This window comes from Mchenga conophoros, linkage group LG17, assembly GCF_057382185.1.
Source record: "Mchenga conophoros isolate Kocher_MC1m ecotype Shallow Benthic linkage group LG17, M_conophoros_male_GT1.1, whole genome shotgun sequence".
NCBI lineage: Eukaryota > Metazoa > Chordata > Actinopteri > Cichliformes > Cichlidae > Mchenga > Mchenga conophoros.
The window spans coordinates 17,487,297-17,504,881 of record NC_140542.1 but is presented as its reverse complement, the minus strand read 5'-3'; the positions used below and the strand labels follow the sequence as shown (position 1 = coordinate 17,504,881).

The 17,585-nt window shown below is 42.6% G+C and overlaps 1 protein-coding gene across 12 annotated transcripts in view; it reads right to left on the bottom strand.

Annotated features, from left to right (window-relative positions):
- Positions 1-1,320: 1,320 nt before the first annotated feature.
- The window catches only part of eps8a (EGFR pathway substrate 8a, signaling adaptor), a 29,198-nt gene continuing 12,933 nt past the window's right edge, over positions 1,321-17,585 (bottom strand). For 2 of the 12 annotated variants that reach the window (XM_085250887.1, XM_085250888.1), the window contains exons 4-23: positions 17,342-17,409; positions 16,973-17,134; positions 16,651-16,800; positions 16,275-16,357; positions 16,058-16,194; positions 15,531-15,601; positions 15,086-15,212; positions 14,662-14,750; positions 14,355-14,429; positions 13,801-13,949; positions 13,542-13,725; positions 13,319-13,449; positions 11,995-12,106; positions 11,461-11,601; positions 11,332-11,367; positions 10,022-10,045; positions 9,065-9,323; positions 8,651-8,834; positions 8,077-8,209; positions 1,321-3,567 (exon numbers count right to left, since the gene is read on the bottom strand). In XM_085250887.1, coding sequence (XP_085107013.1) covers positions 3,457-3,567; positions 8,077-8,209; positions 8,651-8,834; positions 9,065-9,323; positions 10,022-10,045; positions 11,332-11,367; positions 11,461-11,601; positions 11,995-12,106; positions 13,319-13,449; positions 13,542-13,725; positions 13,801-13,949; positions 14,355-14,429; positions 14,662-14,750; positions 15,086-15,212; positions 15,531-15,601; positions 16,058-16,194; positions 16,275-16,357; positions 16,651-16,800; positions 16,973-17,134; positions 17,342-17,409 — 2,426 coding nt within the window. In that variant the 3' untranslated portion in view covers positions 1,321-3,456. Of the gene's footprint in view, positions 3,568-3,671; positions 8,210-8,650; positions 8,835-9,064; positions 9,324-10,021; positions 10,046-11,331; positions 11,368-11,460; positions 11,602-11,994; positions 12,107-13,318; positions 13,450-13,541; positions 13,726-13,800; positions 13,950-14,354; positions 14,430-14,661; positions 14,751-15,085; positions 15,213-15,530; positions 15,602-16,057; positions 16,195-16,274; positions 16,358-16,650; positions 16,801-16,972; positions 17,135-17,341; positions 17,410-17,585 lie in introns of those variants that run through there. The other 10 variants (XM_085250893.1, XM_085250891.1, XM_085250895.1 and 7 more) reach the window with 10 other exon arrangements.

Genomic DNA, 17,585 nt, shown 5'->3' with positions numbered 1-17,585 from the left:
AAACGTAAGTACCTGTACGTTTTTTTACATAATCCATCATATAAAATGTAATGTAAAATGAAAAAGTCTGTTTTTAAAACTTGTTTTATTAGTTTTAATCTTTTAACTTTATGCATCAAGCAAAAATTTAATTATATGCAACATTCTCTGACTGGAAGAAATTTGTTGAACATTTAAACCTTTTTGCACATTCCAGCATATAAAATAAAATAGTTTTTTGTGTTTACACTCACTCTTTCAAATAGATGCGAGTAAAACACAGCAGAAAATAAAGAAAGTCAAAGACTCAGCGGTCCTGTTGCTCTATTTTCACCAGTATAGCAGGAGTGAGGCAGGCAGAGGTTTGCCCTGGTGCAGGTGTGTCGCAACGGTCAGTGGAAGGATCCGGGAGTTTCCCATTCTGTGGCAGCGTACTCTGTGCTTGCTCTGAAGTTTAGGGTGTTTTTCGCTGTAAAAAGTTTTCTTCACATGCAGTGAACAGCGGACGCTAATGTTTTTGTCACTTTTTACGGAATCAAACTCAAAGTAAGGTCAGTACTTCCACGCTTTAAACGCTGCACGGTCATACTCTCTCCCGCACTTGTCATATTATCCATTGTTGATCTGCACACAGCTGTTGCCACGAATGTCGCACTCGTTTACGTCATTCTCATGAGACACTCTCGCAAAAAAATAAATAAATCATGGCTTTAGTAACGCAGCGTGCTTACAGGAAAGTAACAGTAATCTAATTACCTTTTTTGCAATACAATCCCTTACTTTACTCATTACTTGAAAAAGTAATCAGATTACAGTTACGTTACTTGTAACACGTTACTGCCCATCTCTGGCTGGAGAATGAACGCTAACTTTTTTCCACTCGATAAAACTTAACGTGAGGGTTCCTGATGGTTGGGGACAAATGCAATCGCATTGGAGGATGCTGTAAATGGACCAAACTTCAGTCAGGAGAAGAACTGAGATAATCCATACACAATACGAGGTTAGTCATTAATATACTGCAACAACACGGGAATAGAGCAGCTGCGAGAGAATTCATCATTAATGAATCAATGGAACGGAAGTGGAGGAAGCAAGAAGAATTAGTTGAGTAAAGTTTGACTTTTTTGAAAGTTTTAAAGTTTGACTGTTCTGTTTCGCTTAATCCAGTGCGCCTAATGGTCTGAAAAATACAGTATTTAAATAAAGAATGAATTTAAAATTTGAACTTTGCTGTGAAATGAATCTCTGAAAGAAAGATGGCTCAGAAGCAGACGTGAAGATTACAGGAAATTAAAAAAAAAAAAAAAAAAAGGCTCCATGATGACATTAAAAAAAAAATGCTTTTAGTAAATGTTTTATTGCAGAATGAGCAGATTTACATGGAAAAGGCACGAAGAAAACTATACACGTACAAATGAACTCTAACCTTTCCTCCTGATTGGCCTCTATACATCTGTTTGGGTAAAACTACACTACGTACACTTTTACTGTTCTCTCATTAGCAACAAGCAATTCTCCATAAACTGAACTACTCTGCTTTAATCATTATTTGTATTACAGTGCTGTGCTACAGTTCAGACAAAGACAAAACTTTCCTTCAGAAGATTAAGTGCATAAGTGGAAACAAAATCAATACAATCAATGCCACAGTGAGTACAGGCTCATTTCTGTACATTTCCTTTTCTATGAGCATTTACATCTTTCATTTACAGTGTTTTCAGGCTGCATGTTTTTACTTTATTTACTGCTCACTGATCTGAACATCTTCTGTTGTTGATTTTTGGCGGTAAATTCTCAAACAATAGCCAGTGTTCAAATAATGTCTGAGCGTGCTCGTGACCAGCACGAACCAATCCAGTCACAGCGGGAACCATCACACCCGTGACTGTTAGAGCACATCATCGCTTCAGTCCCAGTGGTCACCTCACTGATTGGGTTGGGTGGTTTTCAGAGTGATCAAAAAGGACAGATTTTTCACATTAAAAGCCTTTTAAGAAAACAGATTACACCCTTTTCAACTTTTAATGTGAAAGGTCTGGACTCCTTAGTGTGAGTCGTTATTGTGATCCAGTTCAAAATCAAGTCCATGTGAATGTGTGCGTGTAACCTTTAAAATGTGAACTTAAACCTGTGAACTTCCTGTCCCACAGGGGGCGCACTCGAGCTCATCCAAACAGAATGCAACTCTGTGGAGCTGAAGAACAAAAATGCTGATTTTTCTGGGGTAAAATTTTTTCTTTTCCATCAGGTTTTCGATAGAGTATACAGAGTTCAATTTGTAGATTTCCCCCCCCCCATTTTTTTCACGAGGAGGCTGATAGTAATGGCAATTACTAAACCTGAATATAGTCAGCAATCGCTGGCATCACATCACCTGCAGCTCGAACAGGTAAGATGACCAATGAGACAGAAACATGAGGCTACCTGTTGCTTTGGACGGGGCGTGATGAGTTCAGCTACATTCATTTTGTGTTTTTACCCTCAGAACAAAGTCAAAGAAAGACTTTCAGATCTGAGCCATTACAAACACCTCAGCTGCTTCGACTTGTTTCATTGGTTGTTACCTCTGCCTGAAAAACAACAGCATTTTTATTCATGTGCAAAAATGCTGATTACCAAATATCATTTCCTTGTAAGAAATCTGATCACTCACTCTGTGACAGATGTTCTTCATAAGTTATTTCTATAAAGTTATGTGCATTTCATTTTGCTTCTAGTTTTAAAATAATCCGAGAAAATGAAATCCCATCAAATAACTCTCAAAAACATTTAAATGTATATTTATCAGTCTGTTAGCATAGATGATAGAATAATATTCATTTAGTGAATTTCATTTTTGTAACAAGCAGTCAGGCATGTCTAAAGTACCAGGCTCAGTTTTAGCCTCTCCGTGATCTCACTGTGCCCAGGCACAGAGGGAATAATCCACGTGTGCAGGGTCAATCCCTCTTTGGAAATAAAAACACAGGATCAGCACTTCCTGTTTGCTTTTAGCCTTTTCCACAATCTTAACTCAAAAGACATAAATCCTGAATGTCTCGGCTCCACGAGTCTTCTTAGAGTGCAGTGTGTTTACATCATTACATCATGAAACGCTCCTATGTGTGACCTGACCGCAGTGATGGAGCGGAGAGGACCGGGCGCGGCACTGATGTTAATACTGCGAGGCTTTGCTTTGGAAACGGTGAGCAAACAGCTTTTCACCAACTAAACGAGTCCCCAAAGTGTTCATGTGAACTCCAGGCAAACATGGCAGAATATTGTGTGTGTGGCAGTCCGGTGGGCGGTCGGTTTGTTTCTATGGAGATGAGCTGAGGAGTTCCTGTCTACGCCGCATGATCTCCACGAACGCCGCGCGGTCGGCCGCTGCCTGAGGATTGAGAGAGCAGCAGGCTGCGGTTTGAAAAAAAGGATAAGGTACAGCAGAGGGAGGGAAGAGGAAGGGAGGAAGGAAGGAGAGGAGCTGGGTGGAGCTCAGTGGGCGCCGCCTTCATCGAAAGACTCCACCCCTGAATCACAGGTGCTGGCTGCCAGTTTCTCCTGCCGCCTCCTCATGATCTCCTGCAGCTCGGAGCCTGCACTCTTCTGGAGACGCAGACGAAACAGAGACATGAACAAACACTCATCAGGACACAAACGCACATTTGATCTCGGGAAACTCTCGAGCGCCGCCTCGTGAGACGAGCCCATTTAGACAGCCTGCCTGACTCACTGCAGTTTAGTTTTCCACCAATAATCACGCACTAAAACCACTTTGTTTTTGCTGAGCTTTACTGAAACAGAGTGTTCCTCTCCACAGATTACAGGTGGCCATCCAAGGGTAAAGGGAAATTTAAGAGAAAAAAAAAAATTCTCCATGAACTTGAAACGTCAGAAACTACGATGTAATTATAAACTTTTTTTCTTCAAGCTGATCTTAAGTTTGAATTTTGGTAATTATCCACAGCTTTTATTTACATCGGTCTGTTACCTTGGACAAACTACAAGCTCCTGCTTTCCCGGACCACCTCAGCCTGTTAGAGCGCCCCCGAAAGTCTCACCTCGACCTCTGAGCTTTTCAAGCAATAAATGTAAAATCTACTGAGCGTCAGTGCCGTCGCTTTAGAAGATTTTTTCGGCGCGTTGAGGTGAAATCTTCTGTCGGTCAGAGCCTAGCGGCGCCAGCTGGCTGCAGTTTGGTGTAAACTCAGCCTCGGGAAGCCTTTGGCGACTGCCAAGCTGCAAACAGCATGTGGATGAATGTGTCTACGGTGTGGTGTCAGGAAGCATGCTGGGTAACGGGATTTTCTGAAACTGGTGGCACAAACACCTGCTACACCAGAGTCTGTGTGTTCCCAGAGACGAGATGATCTGGAGCAGTTCGTTCACCGCAGGGAGAAAATATAGCGTTTGAGGCCGAAGTGCCGATATTTGTGCAACCAGCTGCAGGTGGAAAGAAGCTTGAGGTGTTCAGGTACGAGAAGTGATCAAAAAGATTACAGGAAGCAGCCAATTACAGGAAAAACCCTCATGCCACTGAAATTTAATCAGTTTGCTCTTCAGCGTCGTCTCATGTGCACCTCTGGACCTCTTCCAGATGTTTCCTGTTGTGACCTGTGAGTCCTCCTCAGAGCTCAAATGTCACATTCACATCTCATGTAACAACAGTTATACTAAATTAGCAAAATTGCATTTTTACTTTAGTTTAATGAGTTCAAACTATTTTCCCTTTTTGTTATATTTCAAAAGTCTATTTTCATATTTAGTGAACTAAAATGTTTTTTTCACATGTAGTTTTACTTTAATGAGCTTGCAAAAGGTCCAGAGGTGCAGAAGAAGATCTTACAGGCAGATTGAACAATTTTAGGCAAGTGTTTGGTTGACATCTGAAACTTTTTGGTCACTTTATTTAAAAAACTGTTTTAAAAACTGATCCAGGACCACAGACAGCTAATTTATACTTACCAGACGCTTCAGTATTACAGGTGCTTTCACAGGTATGTCGCCACTTTACTTATCTAAGATGGTATTTCAAACCATTCAGCATGGTCCATGTCTAGATTGTGGGTTCAGCAGCTGATCTGAATCTGGATGTTTTCAGTGTTCGTTTCTTTATAAAGGACAAACTAACAACAGTAGATATTAAATCTAAATTAAGTGTGTTTAAAAAATAAAAATATGAGCTAAAACTAACAATTGATGTGTTGGAGAAAGTCCTGAAACCCAGATCCGTACATGGAAAATGTGTTTGCACATTTTACCAAAAGAAGGTGAAAATTACTACACATCCAGGTTTCTATGGGAGGGTGGGGCTGTGAGTTAGCAACAGGTGAGGGTCAGAGGTCAACAGGAAGGGCATTGTTTGGGAGCTGCTTCATTCAGGGAGATTAAGAAGGACTTTGTGCACAGCCACAGCAGGAAGCCTAATGCTGACTACCTTAAAAATGCTGCTACACATGAAACATCTGGAGCCTCGTTCTGATGGCCAGATTCAGGAATTCTGAGAAAAGAAACTAGTCTGGAGTCCTGTGTCGATACGAACAAATCCTCCGGTGCAACCGGTCAATGTTGGTCTTCATCTGTGGGCTAATTATAGACTATAAGGTAAAGAGAGCTGACGGGAAAGTTCTGTTAGATGAAAAACTCCCCAATATCAACAATCCAAATTCAAAAAAGTTTAACGCACTAAGACTCATTTAAGACTTGTTCCCCCCAAAATCAAGACCAACTAGTCCTAAGCTTGGAATACTTTTCCTAAGTTGAGAACAACAAGTCCGAAAGAAGCAGCAGTTGCTGCAGCATCTTGGGCCTTTTTGGCTTCTAAGTCATGTCACTAATTAAGAGAAACAGGAGTCCAACAATCTAAATTCAAAACCTTCCAAACTCGCCAACAGTCCCAAACCTATGGCCACATCAAGACCAGCAAGGCCAAGTCAAGAAGAAGAGCAAGACACAATAATGGTAAATGTTGATTCAATTTTTGTTGTTGAACTTAAAGTGGTTTATTGACCATGATCCCTAACCCAAAAAAGGGCCAACAATCCAAAAGTAAGACAGGTAAGTCCCAGTTAAGACCCCTCAAACATGCGCCTCACGCCAGGATGAACAAGTCTCGAGTTCGCCTGACATCTTCTGACCAAGTTTAAAAAAAAAAAAAAAAATTAGTACTAACAGATACTGGAACATGTTGGTACCCAAAGAGGAAATAAAATTAAGGGTTTACTTGAATCGCATTAAGTATCTTAATTTTGTCATGAGTCATGGAGGACCTCCTGTTGAATACCACAGCATGTAAAACCCCATGAGTCCTCCATCTCATGCAGTTTCCTTAAATCTGGCCAACAGAATGAAGCTGCATTTACATGAACACGATACCTTTAATGAGTGTGGTAACAGAATCAGAAGATCAAAGGAGGCTCAGAAGAAAACCTGCAGGTGGGAAACAGACACCAGAACACCAGACCTCGCCAGAGTTTGGCGACAGAAAGCTTAAAGACAGAAAAGATCGTGAAGAGGCCTCCAGCTTCCAGACACAAACACATGGCAGCGAACAGATTACAGAGATTACAATCTCTGACCCCTCAGATTATCTGACAACGTCAAGATCAGGATCATAAGTGCTGCTGTTGTCTACAAATAAAACGCTTCCCTTTAAAGAAGTTTAGATTTTATTACAGGAAGTGATCCGATTTGTATTCCAGCACAAAACGTTTTAATAATAATAATAATAATAATAATCCTCAGCATTGAGGTGTCTGTTAACACCAACAGCCTGTTGGCTCCCTCTGGTGGTCAAACTCAGCGACTTAGCCCTCTTTCATTTTCACTAACTTCAGTAATCAGTTAAATCGGCGCTGACATGTCAGATACTCAGATTGTTTTGTCTCCGTTTCCTGCTGCACGCGTTTGTCTGATGAACCAATCAGCTGTCAGGAAGCTTGACCTCAACTAACAACACGATCTGATAAAATGCAGTAATAAAACCACACTGACAGACACTAAAGTGAACAATAACACGATTTCACCATCAAAGATTCATTTGTGAAAACTAATCTGTCCTAATACAGAACGTTTGTGTCAATGATCCTTTAATCTAAGAACATAATCATGATGAGGATGTCTCTAAGGAAGCTGTTTAAACTCAATAAAGGCAGGAAGTACAGGTCAAAATTCATTTTTAGATTATTTGAAACTTAAAGTTGTAGTTTGTCAGTTTTATTCTTTTAATATTCAAACTTTATTCGTTAAATATTGTGGCTCCACCATTAGATTCATGGGATGCATGGGACTGACGCTTCTGTAAAGTATTATGGATGTATAATACAGTTATTATTGTAATGCAATCTTAAGCTATTTGCAGTTCATCTCCTTTAGTCCTTAAAGAAAAAGTTAAATCCTTTTAATAAAATGTGTAAAGTCTAATTATTATTCTTCAAAAAGCTGAAATATAAAAAAAAAATAAATAAATAAAAAAAAATTACCCAGACTTTTTAAATAGTCAAAAGTCGGTTTTGTTTTTGATAAAAAAAAAAAAATCTTGTCCTGAACATGAAATTAAAATAAATACATCAATTAATTAAAATAATATAAAATAAAATAATATAATAATGAACGTGACTATATTTTCAGGATATTAGAACAGGCTAACTTTTCATTTTATTGGGTGTAAAATATTACTGTTCAAATAAGTATGAACTCATTAGTGAAATATAAAGATTATGAAACCTAAGACCATTTTAACTTCAGCGTTTAAATTATGCTTCCTGTTTTATAAGAATATATCCTACATTATGACTGCCTCATTCTCTAAATACACAAACTTTACTCTGAAAATATATTTTAAATACGTTTGTATTTAATTAAAATGTTTTTGCTGTTCTTGAAGATTTGAAGTATGAGGTTTGATTACTGTAGTTTTATTTCTAAAATATTCCAGCTTTAATCAAACCAAACCTTTATTTTGAAATACTGCACACATTTCCTCAGAGTGACTTCCTGTCTCTGTTGCTTTCCTGCAGTTACTGACATTTCTGCTTCCTTTACTTAAAATCAGACTGATTATAATGAATAGGAATAAATCTGATGGTGACGTCGGGTCTGAGCAGTGACACCCACCTCGAGCGCCGCCTTCTGCACGGTGACCTGACTGAAGACTCGGGCGCCGTCGTCAGGACAAACCGTCCTCAGCTCCTCCTTGTTGAGCGAGAAGAGCTGAGCGCCAGTGAGCACGCCGAGGCTGGTGATGGTGCTGCACACACACACACACACACACGCACACACACACACACACTCCATTATAGCCTCTCCAATTATGTCCCCCTTTCCTTTTACAGTTTGTGGTTACACACTACAATCATGAGATGGTTAAAAATGATGACGGGTAAAGAAAGTGACATCATTTTATTTATATGACCCGCTTTGAAGCATGAAAGTCACACTGTGGATTATTTTACTTTGAAAAACTGTCATTAAAGCTTCCAGAAGTGAACGTTTCCTGTTCTTGGTCATAAATCCAAACGTTTTAGTCACATGACTGTCAGGAACATGCCTGATTGGTCACATTCAGACTTGACTCTCAGACTTGAGTCCAGTTTGTGTTTTTCTGGTTTCCTTCCTACTCTAAACACAGGTTTAAACTTTAGGATCAACTGAGCGTGTGGGTCAGTGCGGGTTAAAGCAGCAGACTTACACGGGGCTGAAGCCTTTGGCCTCCAACCATGCTTTGACCTCTTCTGGTGTCGAGTCATACGTGATGCTGACCGACGGCGTGCTGCCACTGCGGGCGGGACCCTGAAACTTCTTCTGGGCGCTGCGACCGAGCGTCAGCCTGTGCATCAGCTCGTCCTGGACCTCCTCCATGTTCGACTTCCTTCCTATGGACAGAAACACAAACAGGGTTACCTGTACCATGTCACCTGCCTCTGATGGTCTGGATTCTTTAAGTAGAAACATTTATTCAGCAAGTCTGAATATTAAAAGTATTCAAACTGATCACGGTTTGATTTTCTGAACTTTATTTAAAAAAGATGGGATTGTTTGTGTTTTTAGTCTAAAACAGGTGTTGGGGCTGAACAGCTGGATCAGCAGGTGTTTCTGGACTTACGGCTGCCAGCGGCAACAGCAGGTTTCTGGCTGTTTTGCTCCCTCATGGCGACACTGCCCATGTCGCTGGACGCGTTGCTGTTCTGTCGGCTGACTGTGCTGCTGCCGGCGGCCAGCTTTGTGGGCTCGGCGGCCGGAGGAGGCAGTGGCGGCGTGGGGACCCTGGCGGGGGCTGGAGCAGGAGGAACCGGTGCGGGGGCTGGGGGCATTGGCGTGGCAACGGGTTGGCTGGGGACAAACTCTGTCCTTGTGGTCTGTTTCTGCAGGATACAGATGAGTTTTTCAGTGTACAGTTGAGTGTACAGGTGAGCATGTCTGTTCATCTCCAGCTCCATGTTTTACTCATGACTCCTCAAGAGCAGCTTTGCATGATTCACAGTTCAAAATAATCCTCATTTATCTTATTCAGCGCATTAGCTGCAGCTCCTCCCTAAAAGCCTGCTTTCTTCTTATTGGCCGACTCCTGGAAGCCTGCAGAGGGGCGGCACATATTGTTTTCAGCTGTCTGTATAAAATAAATTGGATTTCTACCTCAGGAACTTTAAATTGAGCTCGCAATGAATCATTTTCCACATGCCATCAGGTCAACTTTGGGGGCGGGGCTTGCAGCGCTGAATATTCCTGATTGGTCAAGCCCTTCAGGTAATTTTAAGCCACCAGTATCTGCAGCAGCTTTTAAAACATTTTAAAGCACAGCCTCTACTTTCTCATCAGTCAGATTTTTCAGGGTCAGGGTTTAGGCTTCCTGCAGTCAGGGTTTTCCGACCCTCTGCTGGAACTTCAGGTGGTGTAAAGAAATTTTAAAAAAGGACCTGGACTAATGACGAGACACCTCTGTGAACAAAGAAAAACTGTTTTGATCTTTGAAATATCTAAAGCGGTGGAGTCTGTTCAGAGCTGGAGGCGAGCAGAGTGCTTCCCTCGAAACAGCAACAATCAGAGTCTCAGTGGTGTTTACCTCGTTAAGCTCTCCCAGTAATTGCTGCCAACAAGAAATGAGACAGATGATGGCGATGAGACGATGAATCAACATGTGTAACTCACTGCAAACTGAACCAGGGTCTGTGAGGAGCCACTACTGGTCACTGACCTGATCCTAGAAAACCTCTTAAAGGGACAGCCCACTGCTTTATTTTAGCCTTGCTCAGACAACAGCGGCACCAACAGTAAATGTTTATTCAGCGATCTACAGCAGCGCCACGAAGAACCGAAGAGAAACGTCACTGAGTTTCTGTCGGCTTTGGCATTTTACACTGAAAACCTCCACAGGAAGTAAAGTATTAAAGATAATCCATCACAATTGTAATCCGTTAAACCACAGAAATTCCACCTTTAAAGATCAGCACGTTTACCCTTTTAGAATATAAGTAAAAATAAACTGAAATAAACTAAGGTTTAAAAATGTATTATCAACATTTCATATTATACTATAAATAATAATAATACTACAGTGGTCCCTCACTATAATGGAGTTCAAATACAAAACAGCATTTTGTGCAATTTTGCATTCTTTTTTCTTTTTTTAACAGCGCATTGTGTTCTACATCCTGATTGACAATGATTGGCTGTAGACCAATCAATCTCGTGCCGTGTCTCCTGTACAATGCAGAATGCGTTCAGCATGTCAAATTTACAAATTACAAATTTTCAAATCTTCGATTGCTAGCAGTGTGATCTGGAGTGCTGTATTGTATGTTTTCTCCCCAACAAACACAACAATGTCAACAAAACATTTTGTACCGTCAGAGGCAACCATGGGTGCCTTTGGTTTCATTCTATAATATTGGACTTATTTTTCTACGAAGGTTTGAAGAGTGTTTAAACAAGAGAGAAAAGTGTGAAAATGTTCATGCCTGTCTGAGAAAAGTGTGTAGTGAGGGGTTTTACAGCCTTAAAACATCTATAATAATTGTAAAAAATAAAGTTGGCTACTTCATGGATTTCACCCATCACGGGTCATTTTTAGAAAGTAATAATAATAATAATAATAATAATAATAATAACAATAACAACAACAAGTAGTAGTAGATATTAGAACAATAAGTAAAATGTCCTTGGAGCTATGACGGAGCTCTGGGTCCTCCTGGTCCAGTCCACAGGACTGAGAGGAAAAACAGCTTTAATCTGTCTCTCAGCTGAGAGTCATTTCATAATTTAAAGGTAACCAGATTCGCTCAAATGTGACACTGTCCCTTTAAGATCACAGCAAATCAAACGCAGGAAGTGGAAACTACAGCGAGCTAGAAACACACACCCAGCTCGTCCTACCTTGAACAACTCAAACTCCCTCCTTGGCATCATAAGCTGATGATTGATCATAAAGACAGAACATGAATTGAGGTGACTGAGATGGGACAGGAAGTGAGCCGCTGCGGTGAGCGTCAGAGCGTGCGTTACCTGGACGGTGTGGCTGTAGATGGGCTCTCCTCGGCTGGTCATGTCCACCGCTTTGGTGATCTCCAGGATGTTGTTTGGCACGTAGCCCGTTGCACCGCAGCCGTTACGAACCTTCCACCACTGCTTCCTGTCGTCCAGCACCTGCCAGGCAAGAGTCAGGGATTACTTCATCAGTCTCCCCCTCCTCCTCACTTCCTGCTGCGTATTTTCTGTTCCCATAGAGATTGGCATGTTTAATATGACATGAAGTCAATGTCTACACATTAAAGCTCTGAACACTCAGTTTATCTCAGTTTTTTATACTCTTGGATCGCTTTGATGTCATCTTAGACACAGAAGCCCCACCTACCAGCTTTTAAAACCTTCTCCAGCCAATCAGAAGAGACCTGTTTTTAGGGGAAGGCACTTTCAGAGAGGAGGGGCCACACTAAGGTCTAGTATCAGCTACATGAGGATTATTCTGAACTGTGAATCATGCAAAGCTACTCAGAGTCCAGGAATAAACCACGAGCAGAAGAAAACTAATATGATTACCTCAACCACCTCGTCTTTAAGCACCGACAGCTCTGTGTTGTTCCTCCCCACAAAGTCGTACTTCGATTTGGCAAACATTTTGGGCTGCCCTCTGCCATCAGCGTCGAAGCCTCTGAAACACACCAACAAGGAAGACTTCAGTCCAAAAAAGAAAGAGGACCCGAAGCAGCACAGCAGCTCCACAGGGCCAAACACCGAACTTTAAAGGTAGATCAGTCTCCGAGGAGGAACATCAGGTCAAACAAAAACCTCTTCTCACTTTAAGTCTGATCGGTTTGGATCTGACGCCATGACGCTGCTGAACATCGTAAAAATGCGATGACATAAACTAAACGGCTGCAGCCGTGGAGAAATGTCCCACCGACAGATCAGAGGAGCGTCAGCCAGAAGAAGACAAAGATCATAGCGAGCGAAGAAGAAAACCAGCAACAAAAAAAACCAATCAGCAGCAGGAGGACAAACAGGAAGTGACAGAAGATTTATCAATATTTTAGCTGATTAAAGTTTACTGATCAATGATTATATTTCCTCACCTCTGTTTTATATTCAAATATAAATGAAATGTTCTGACGTTGATAATTAAACTGAGTCACATTCAGTAACACTTCATTAATGCATGTATTATTTTCAAAACATTTACTCAACGTTAACGCCATAACTGCATTAATGCGGCAAATCTACGTTTGCTCATTAACGCGGATCGCCCCGTGTGAGGGCTGCATAGAATCAATGCGTTAGTGCGGTTAGTTCGTTAAGGCGGGTCGCTCGTTAACGCATTAGCGCCGTGAAGCCCCTTGCACGGGGCGATCCGTGTTAACTCGCTAACGGAGATTTGCTGCGTTAATGCGGTTATGGCGTTAACTGTAACGAGATTAACGCTGACAGTGCTAGTATATTTATATTCATTTATTATGAAATCTTATTAATTATTCTATTTGAGCATGCATAAATATTTGAATAACAATTATTATTGTTATGATGTTGATGAAGAAGAAAAAAAGGAAAATTAGATTGAATTCTTTCTTAATTCTGGTTTGTTATATTTTCTTTGTTTACATACGTAGTTGTTTAACCATTTATTACTTTTGAAATATCTTCATTTGAATTTTTATAATGAATTTCTATTTACTGTTTTCTTTATTCGCTCATGTTTGAACTTCCTCTTTTCTTTAGTTAATTTTTTAGAAATTTTGTTTTTAGTTCATCTAATCATTGTTGATTGTTGTGTGATTTTTCTTTATTCTGCTGTATTGAGGCCTCCGTAGAGCAGAGCAAGCACAGCAGTGGGATCAGTTCTCCAGGGCGTCATGTGACCTGCAGTTACCGGTCTACACGGCGGCTGGCGGCGTGTTTGAAAGCAGCCACGGCCGTGTCCTGATCCAGGATCTGCATGCGTTTGTAGGAGGTGTTGGTGAAGGCATACCCGTCAGCAGGGGAGAACCTCTGCAGCGCCACCTGCAGCAGAAACAGAAATCACACCACGAGTGAGTACCGCGTCAGCGAGAGAAAAGCTTAACTCAGAGCCACTTTCACATCCCGCCCCTTACCTCCTGAGCCACCCACGGCCTTGGGTCCTCCGGTCTCTGCAGGTTGGCGTTGGCGAGGCTTTCAGCAAGCTGAGCGAGCTCCTGCTCACGACTCGGGGTTGTCGCCGGCAACGCAGGTGGTTCCCAACCATCACGAAACCTCAGAACACACGGCGGGAAGTAGTGGTCCTTCGGCCACTCCAGCCTTTAGGAGACCAAGATGTTGATCAGTCAACCAATTAAATCAGTCGACTGATCCATCGGTTACTTCCTGTCTGACCTGCTCTTTGTCCATCCGTCTCCCAGGGCAACCCACAAGTGTCTCTCCTCCGCCGTCCCCGAGGCGTGAAGGAAGTCGATGGCGTCTCTGGTCAGCAGAGGAATGACAACGCTACGAGCCAGATCAACGCTGCCCGAAGCCTGGATCACCTGAGCGGAAGGAGGAGGAGGGTGTAACAATAAAAACTTTTTACTTACATTTACAACACTGTTTGGGGTTGTCTTAGGTGTAGCTGCTCTGGTGTTCCACCTGAAGGTCTGAGGGTGGAACTGAGACTGGAACCTGAGATTCAAGGTTGGAGCAGCAGTTGTGATATGTGACGGTGTTTGTGGACCAGCCATCACACTGATCTTAGGTCTCGAGTCCCTCATGCTCCTCCTCCATGTCAGGGGTTTGATGGGAGGAGAGATTCTGCCTCTCAGCTAAAGGATGGATGGATGGATGATAGGTGGAGCCTCTATCTTTCTTTAGTTCTTAAGGATTTATTCCAGCTCCATGCCTGAAGTCAGAGCACATACAGGAAGTAGCTGTGTGAGGCGCTAACGCTGACTTACCATCTTTAGTGGTGTGAACAGGAAGTGGACCAGCTCCACGGCACTCGGGTTTTGGATGTGGTCCTTCAGCTTCCCCTGCAGACGGAGCACAGAGAGCTCATGAGGCAAGAAGCAGGTTCATCACCAACGAAACTATTCAGTCAGTCTGACAATAAATAATCAATACATTTAACCTGCGCAAGAGAAAACACGGACAAAAGATTCATTTATGATCAGCGAGTTTTATATCAGCAAATAAACTGTGAGAGGAGGGAGGAAGGAGGAGGGAAGGGGAGGAGGAGGAAGAGAAAGAGGAGGTAGGAGGTACCAGCTGGTTGAAGGCATGCTTGAACTTCTGCAGACAGTCGACAAACTCGTCTTCGCTCGGAGGTTTGGAGCGCAGCGTCAGGACGCCCTCTGGTGGACACAGAACATGACAGAGGTCAGTTTGTTTAACTGAGGTCAGTCACAGGTCACATGACTCAGAGGAGGGAGGAATGATAGGTGTTCCTGTCACTCACACTAATTTATTAAAACAGTTTGGAAATAAATCAATAAATGTATTGTTGAGGAACGCAGTGATTCAGAAATCTGAAGCAGCCTGATGGGAAACAGCTGCCAGCGAGCTGATCTCTGATCAGCACATCCCTCACTCTGGTTTCAGCAGGATCTGTCTATGTGGACAGTACTGTATTGTAGTATCAGCACTTTTACTGCATATTTTGATTGGTGTGGCTCTGCTGCCTTCTCACCTCCGGGGCTTTTCTTCTTGCCCTTCTTGTTCTTCTTCCTCTTGGAGAGCTCACCGAAGGCCTCGGCAGCCTTCTGAAGTTTGGTGACGAAAAACTCAATGTCATCCAGGATGTGGTTCAGGATTTGCTGCGAAAAGGAGAAGCTGTGCTCAGGATCTTTTAATGTTTGATTCACCTTCACGGTGGCTTGCAGGTTTCCTGTATGCGTTATTTAATGATTAAACCTGAACAACAGCGCAGCGTTAAGCGCTCTCAGCTCCCTTATGTAAGCAGATTTGCTCTCCAAAGCTTCCAAACTCTGATTATGCTTGAATGAAGCAGCCTTCTTCAATCGGCTTAAATCTTCTATTGTGCCACAACCCCGGGCCGACCTCAGATTCAAGTTTAGCTCCTCCAGCTGCTCTCAGATCAGCCTTGAAACCCCACCCACACATGGGACACTCACCACATCGCGATCTACGCGAGCTGCCGTCATCTCCACCGGCCCATTGTCCTGCGACAGCCGTCTATCGTCTGCTGCAGAAGGGAGAAAGCGCATGTGTGAGGAAAACGTAACACCCGATTCATGAGAAAACATTAAAGTGTGACTGAAAACCAACACAGACATTTTTATTGCTACGTCCTATCACCCATATCAGTTCCACACAGAGTCACATCACAGTAAATCCTCAAAGAAATAAAAAGCAGAATGATTCATCTGAATAAACTTTACCTGCAGCCTTTGTATTAAAAAAACAAAACAAAACTCAGTATTTGTTGCTTTCACTGTCAAAAAGAAAACAAAAGAACAAAACAAAAACAAAACCCATGTGAGCTTGAAGCAGCTGGTCAGAGATAATCCCAAATACTCTGCGAAACAAGCCGCTTAAACTCCTCCCACTTTAACCCAAATTTCTTCTGACTGGCTGTCCCTCACAACCAGAAGGTTTGAACCGCAGGTGACTGGGGCTTCTAGCAAGTGACATAACTCACCCTCGTACTGCTCATTGGTCCATGCCGACCAGGCTGCTGCACGACTCTTTACGTCCACCAGATCAGGTGACGGTGGCGGCTGGGGGGCAGGAGCGGAAGGGGGAGGGGGGATAATGCCATCGCTCTTCAGGATCATCCTGCAGACAGACAGATCAGCCAATCAGCTTCTAGGATGAGAAACTGGGCTTAGTAACCCTCAGAGTGTCTCAGCTCTTACTTCAGGGTCTCCGGCCGTTTTTTCACTTTGCTTCCTTTGGCATCCATCATGGCACTTTCTACGTCAGCTTGGATCAGATTTGCCTATCAGAGAAAGAACATAGATCATTAAGTTGTTCATCAGGATGAAACACATTTATAACGTGACATCTGACTCTGTCCAAACAGGCCGGTATTGTTGGAGTCCCACAGGGCTCTGCCCTCGGTCCTTTGCCGTTTACATCAAAGCTGAATTTTAATCAAAGTTTTCATTTACTAGCAGCAAACAGGTTTCACAGCAAACTCCTTCATCACACAGTAAAGTCAACTTTAAAGTGTTTTAGGACTTTTGGCCCTCAGGGCTAGCTTAGTGTCTTGCCCAATCAGAGGCTGTTTACTTTGATTTCGTCGCACTGGAACAGGTGGAGGTCGGGTTTGACCTGACCCGGCTCTTTGCAGATCAGAGCCAGGATGGAGTCGTAGCTGCAGGCGTTCATCACGGCCTGGCAGTGCTGGATCGAGCCAATCTGGAAGTTCTCCAGCTCGTTCTGAAGGAGAAAAACCCACAAGTCAAAGTCGGAGTGGGTCACACTGAGCTTAAAGCTGAGGACACACTGAGAATCAGTGTTCTTTTTTTGCCTTTTGTAATTAAAACAAACAAACAAACAACCCCCCCCACAAAAAACAAAACCAAAAATAAATCCTTGTTTTTAGCCTCACCTTTGTTCCTAAGTCGATGAGGCTCACCATCTTCTCCTCCACCTGCAGCAGCATCTCCTGTGTCCACACTTTCCCTTTAGCATCGAGCAGACGGAGGCGTCTGATGCCGTCATCCACCGTGATCATCCCGTCTTTGCGGTCCAGCACAAACGTGGTCAGGTGCTGAACAGACAGATTTAGAGTAACGGCAGGAAACTGAACATCAGCAGGACAACAGGAGCTTCAAGCGATCACAGTCACAAACAAAACAGCTTATGTTTTTTATAATTTAAGTGGTGATTTTTGGTCACTTTGTATGTGAAAACCTTAAATTTGAACACGTTTGGTTTGATAAAATGCAAGGCAAGAGGAGCAGGCGTGAGCACCAACCTCCACATGATACTGCGATGTGTCTGTCAGGCTGTTGATGCTGGTTTTGGTGTAATGTTTCCTTTGTTCTGTTAAAAAGAACAGAGAAAAACTCTTATTCTGGACTGTGAATATCATGTTTATGTCTCCCTAAAGTCCCCCTGGGAACCTGACTGTGTTCATATTTCATGACTGAAGCTGGAAATTAGCATTCAGCTTTGATTTTATGGACTCAGAGAAGGCTTGAGGAAACTGTAATGAGAAG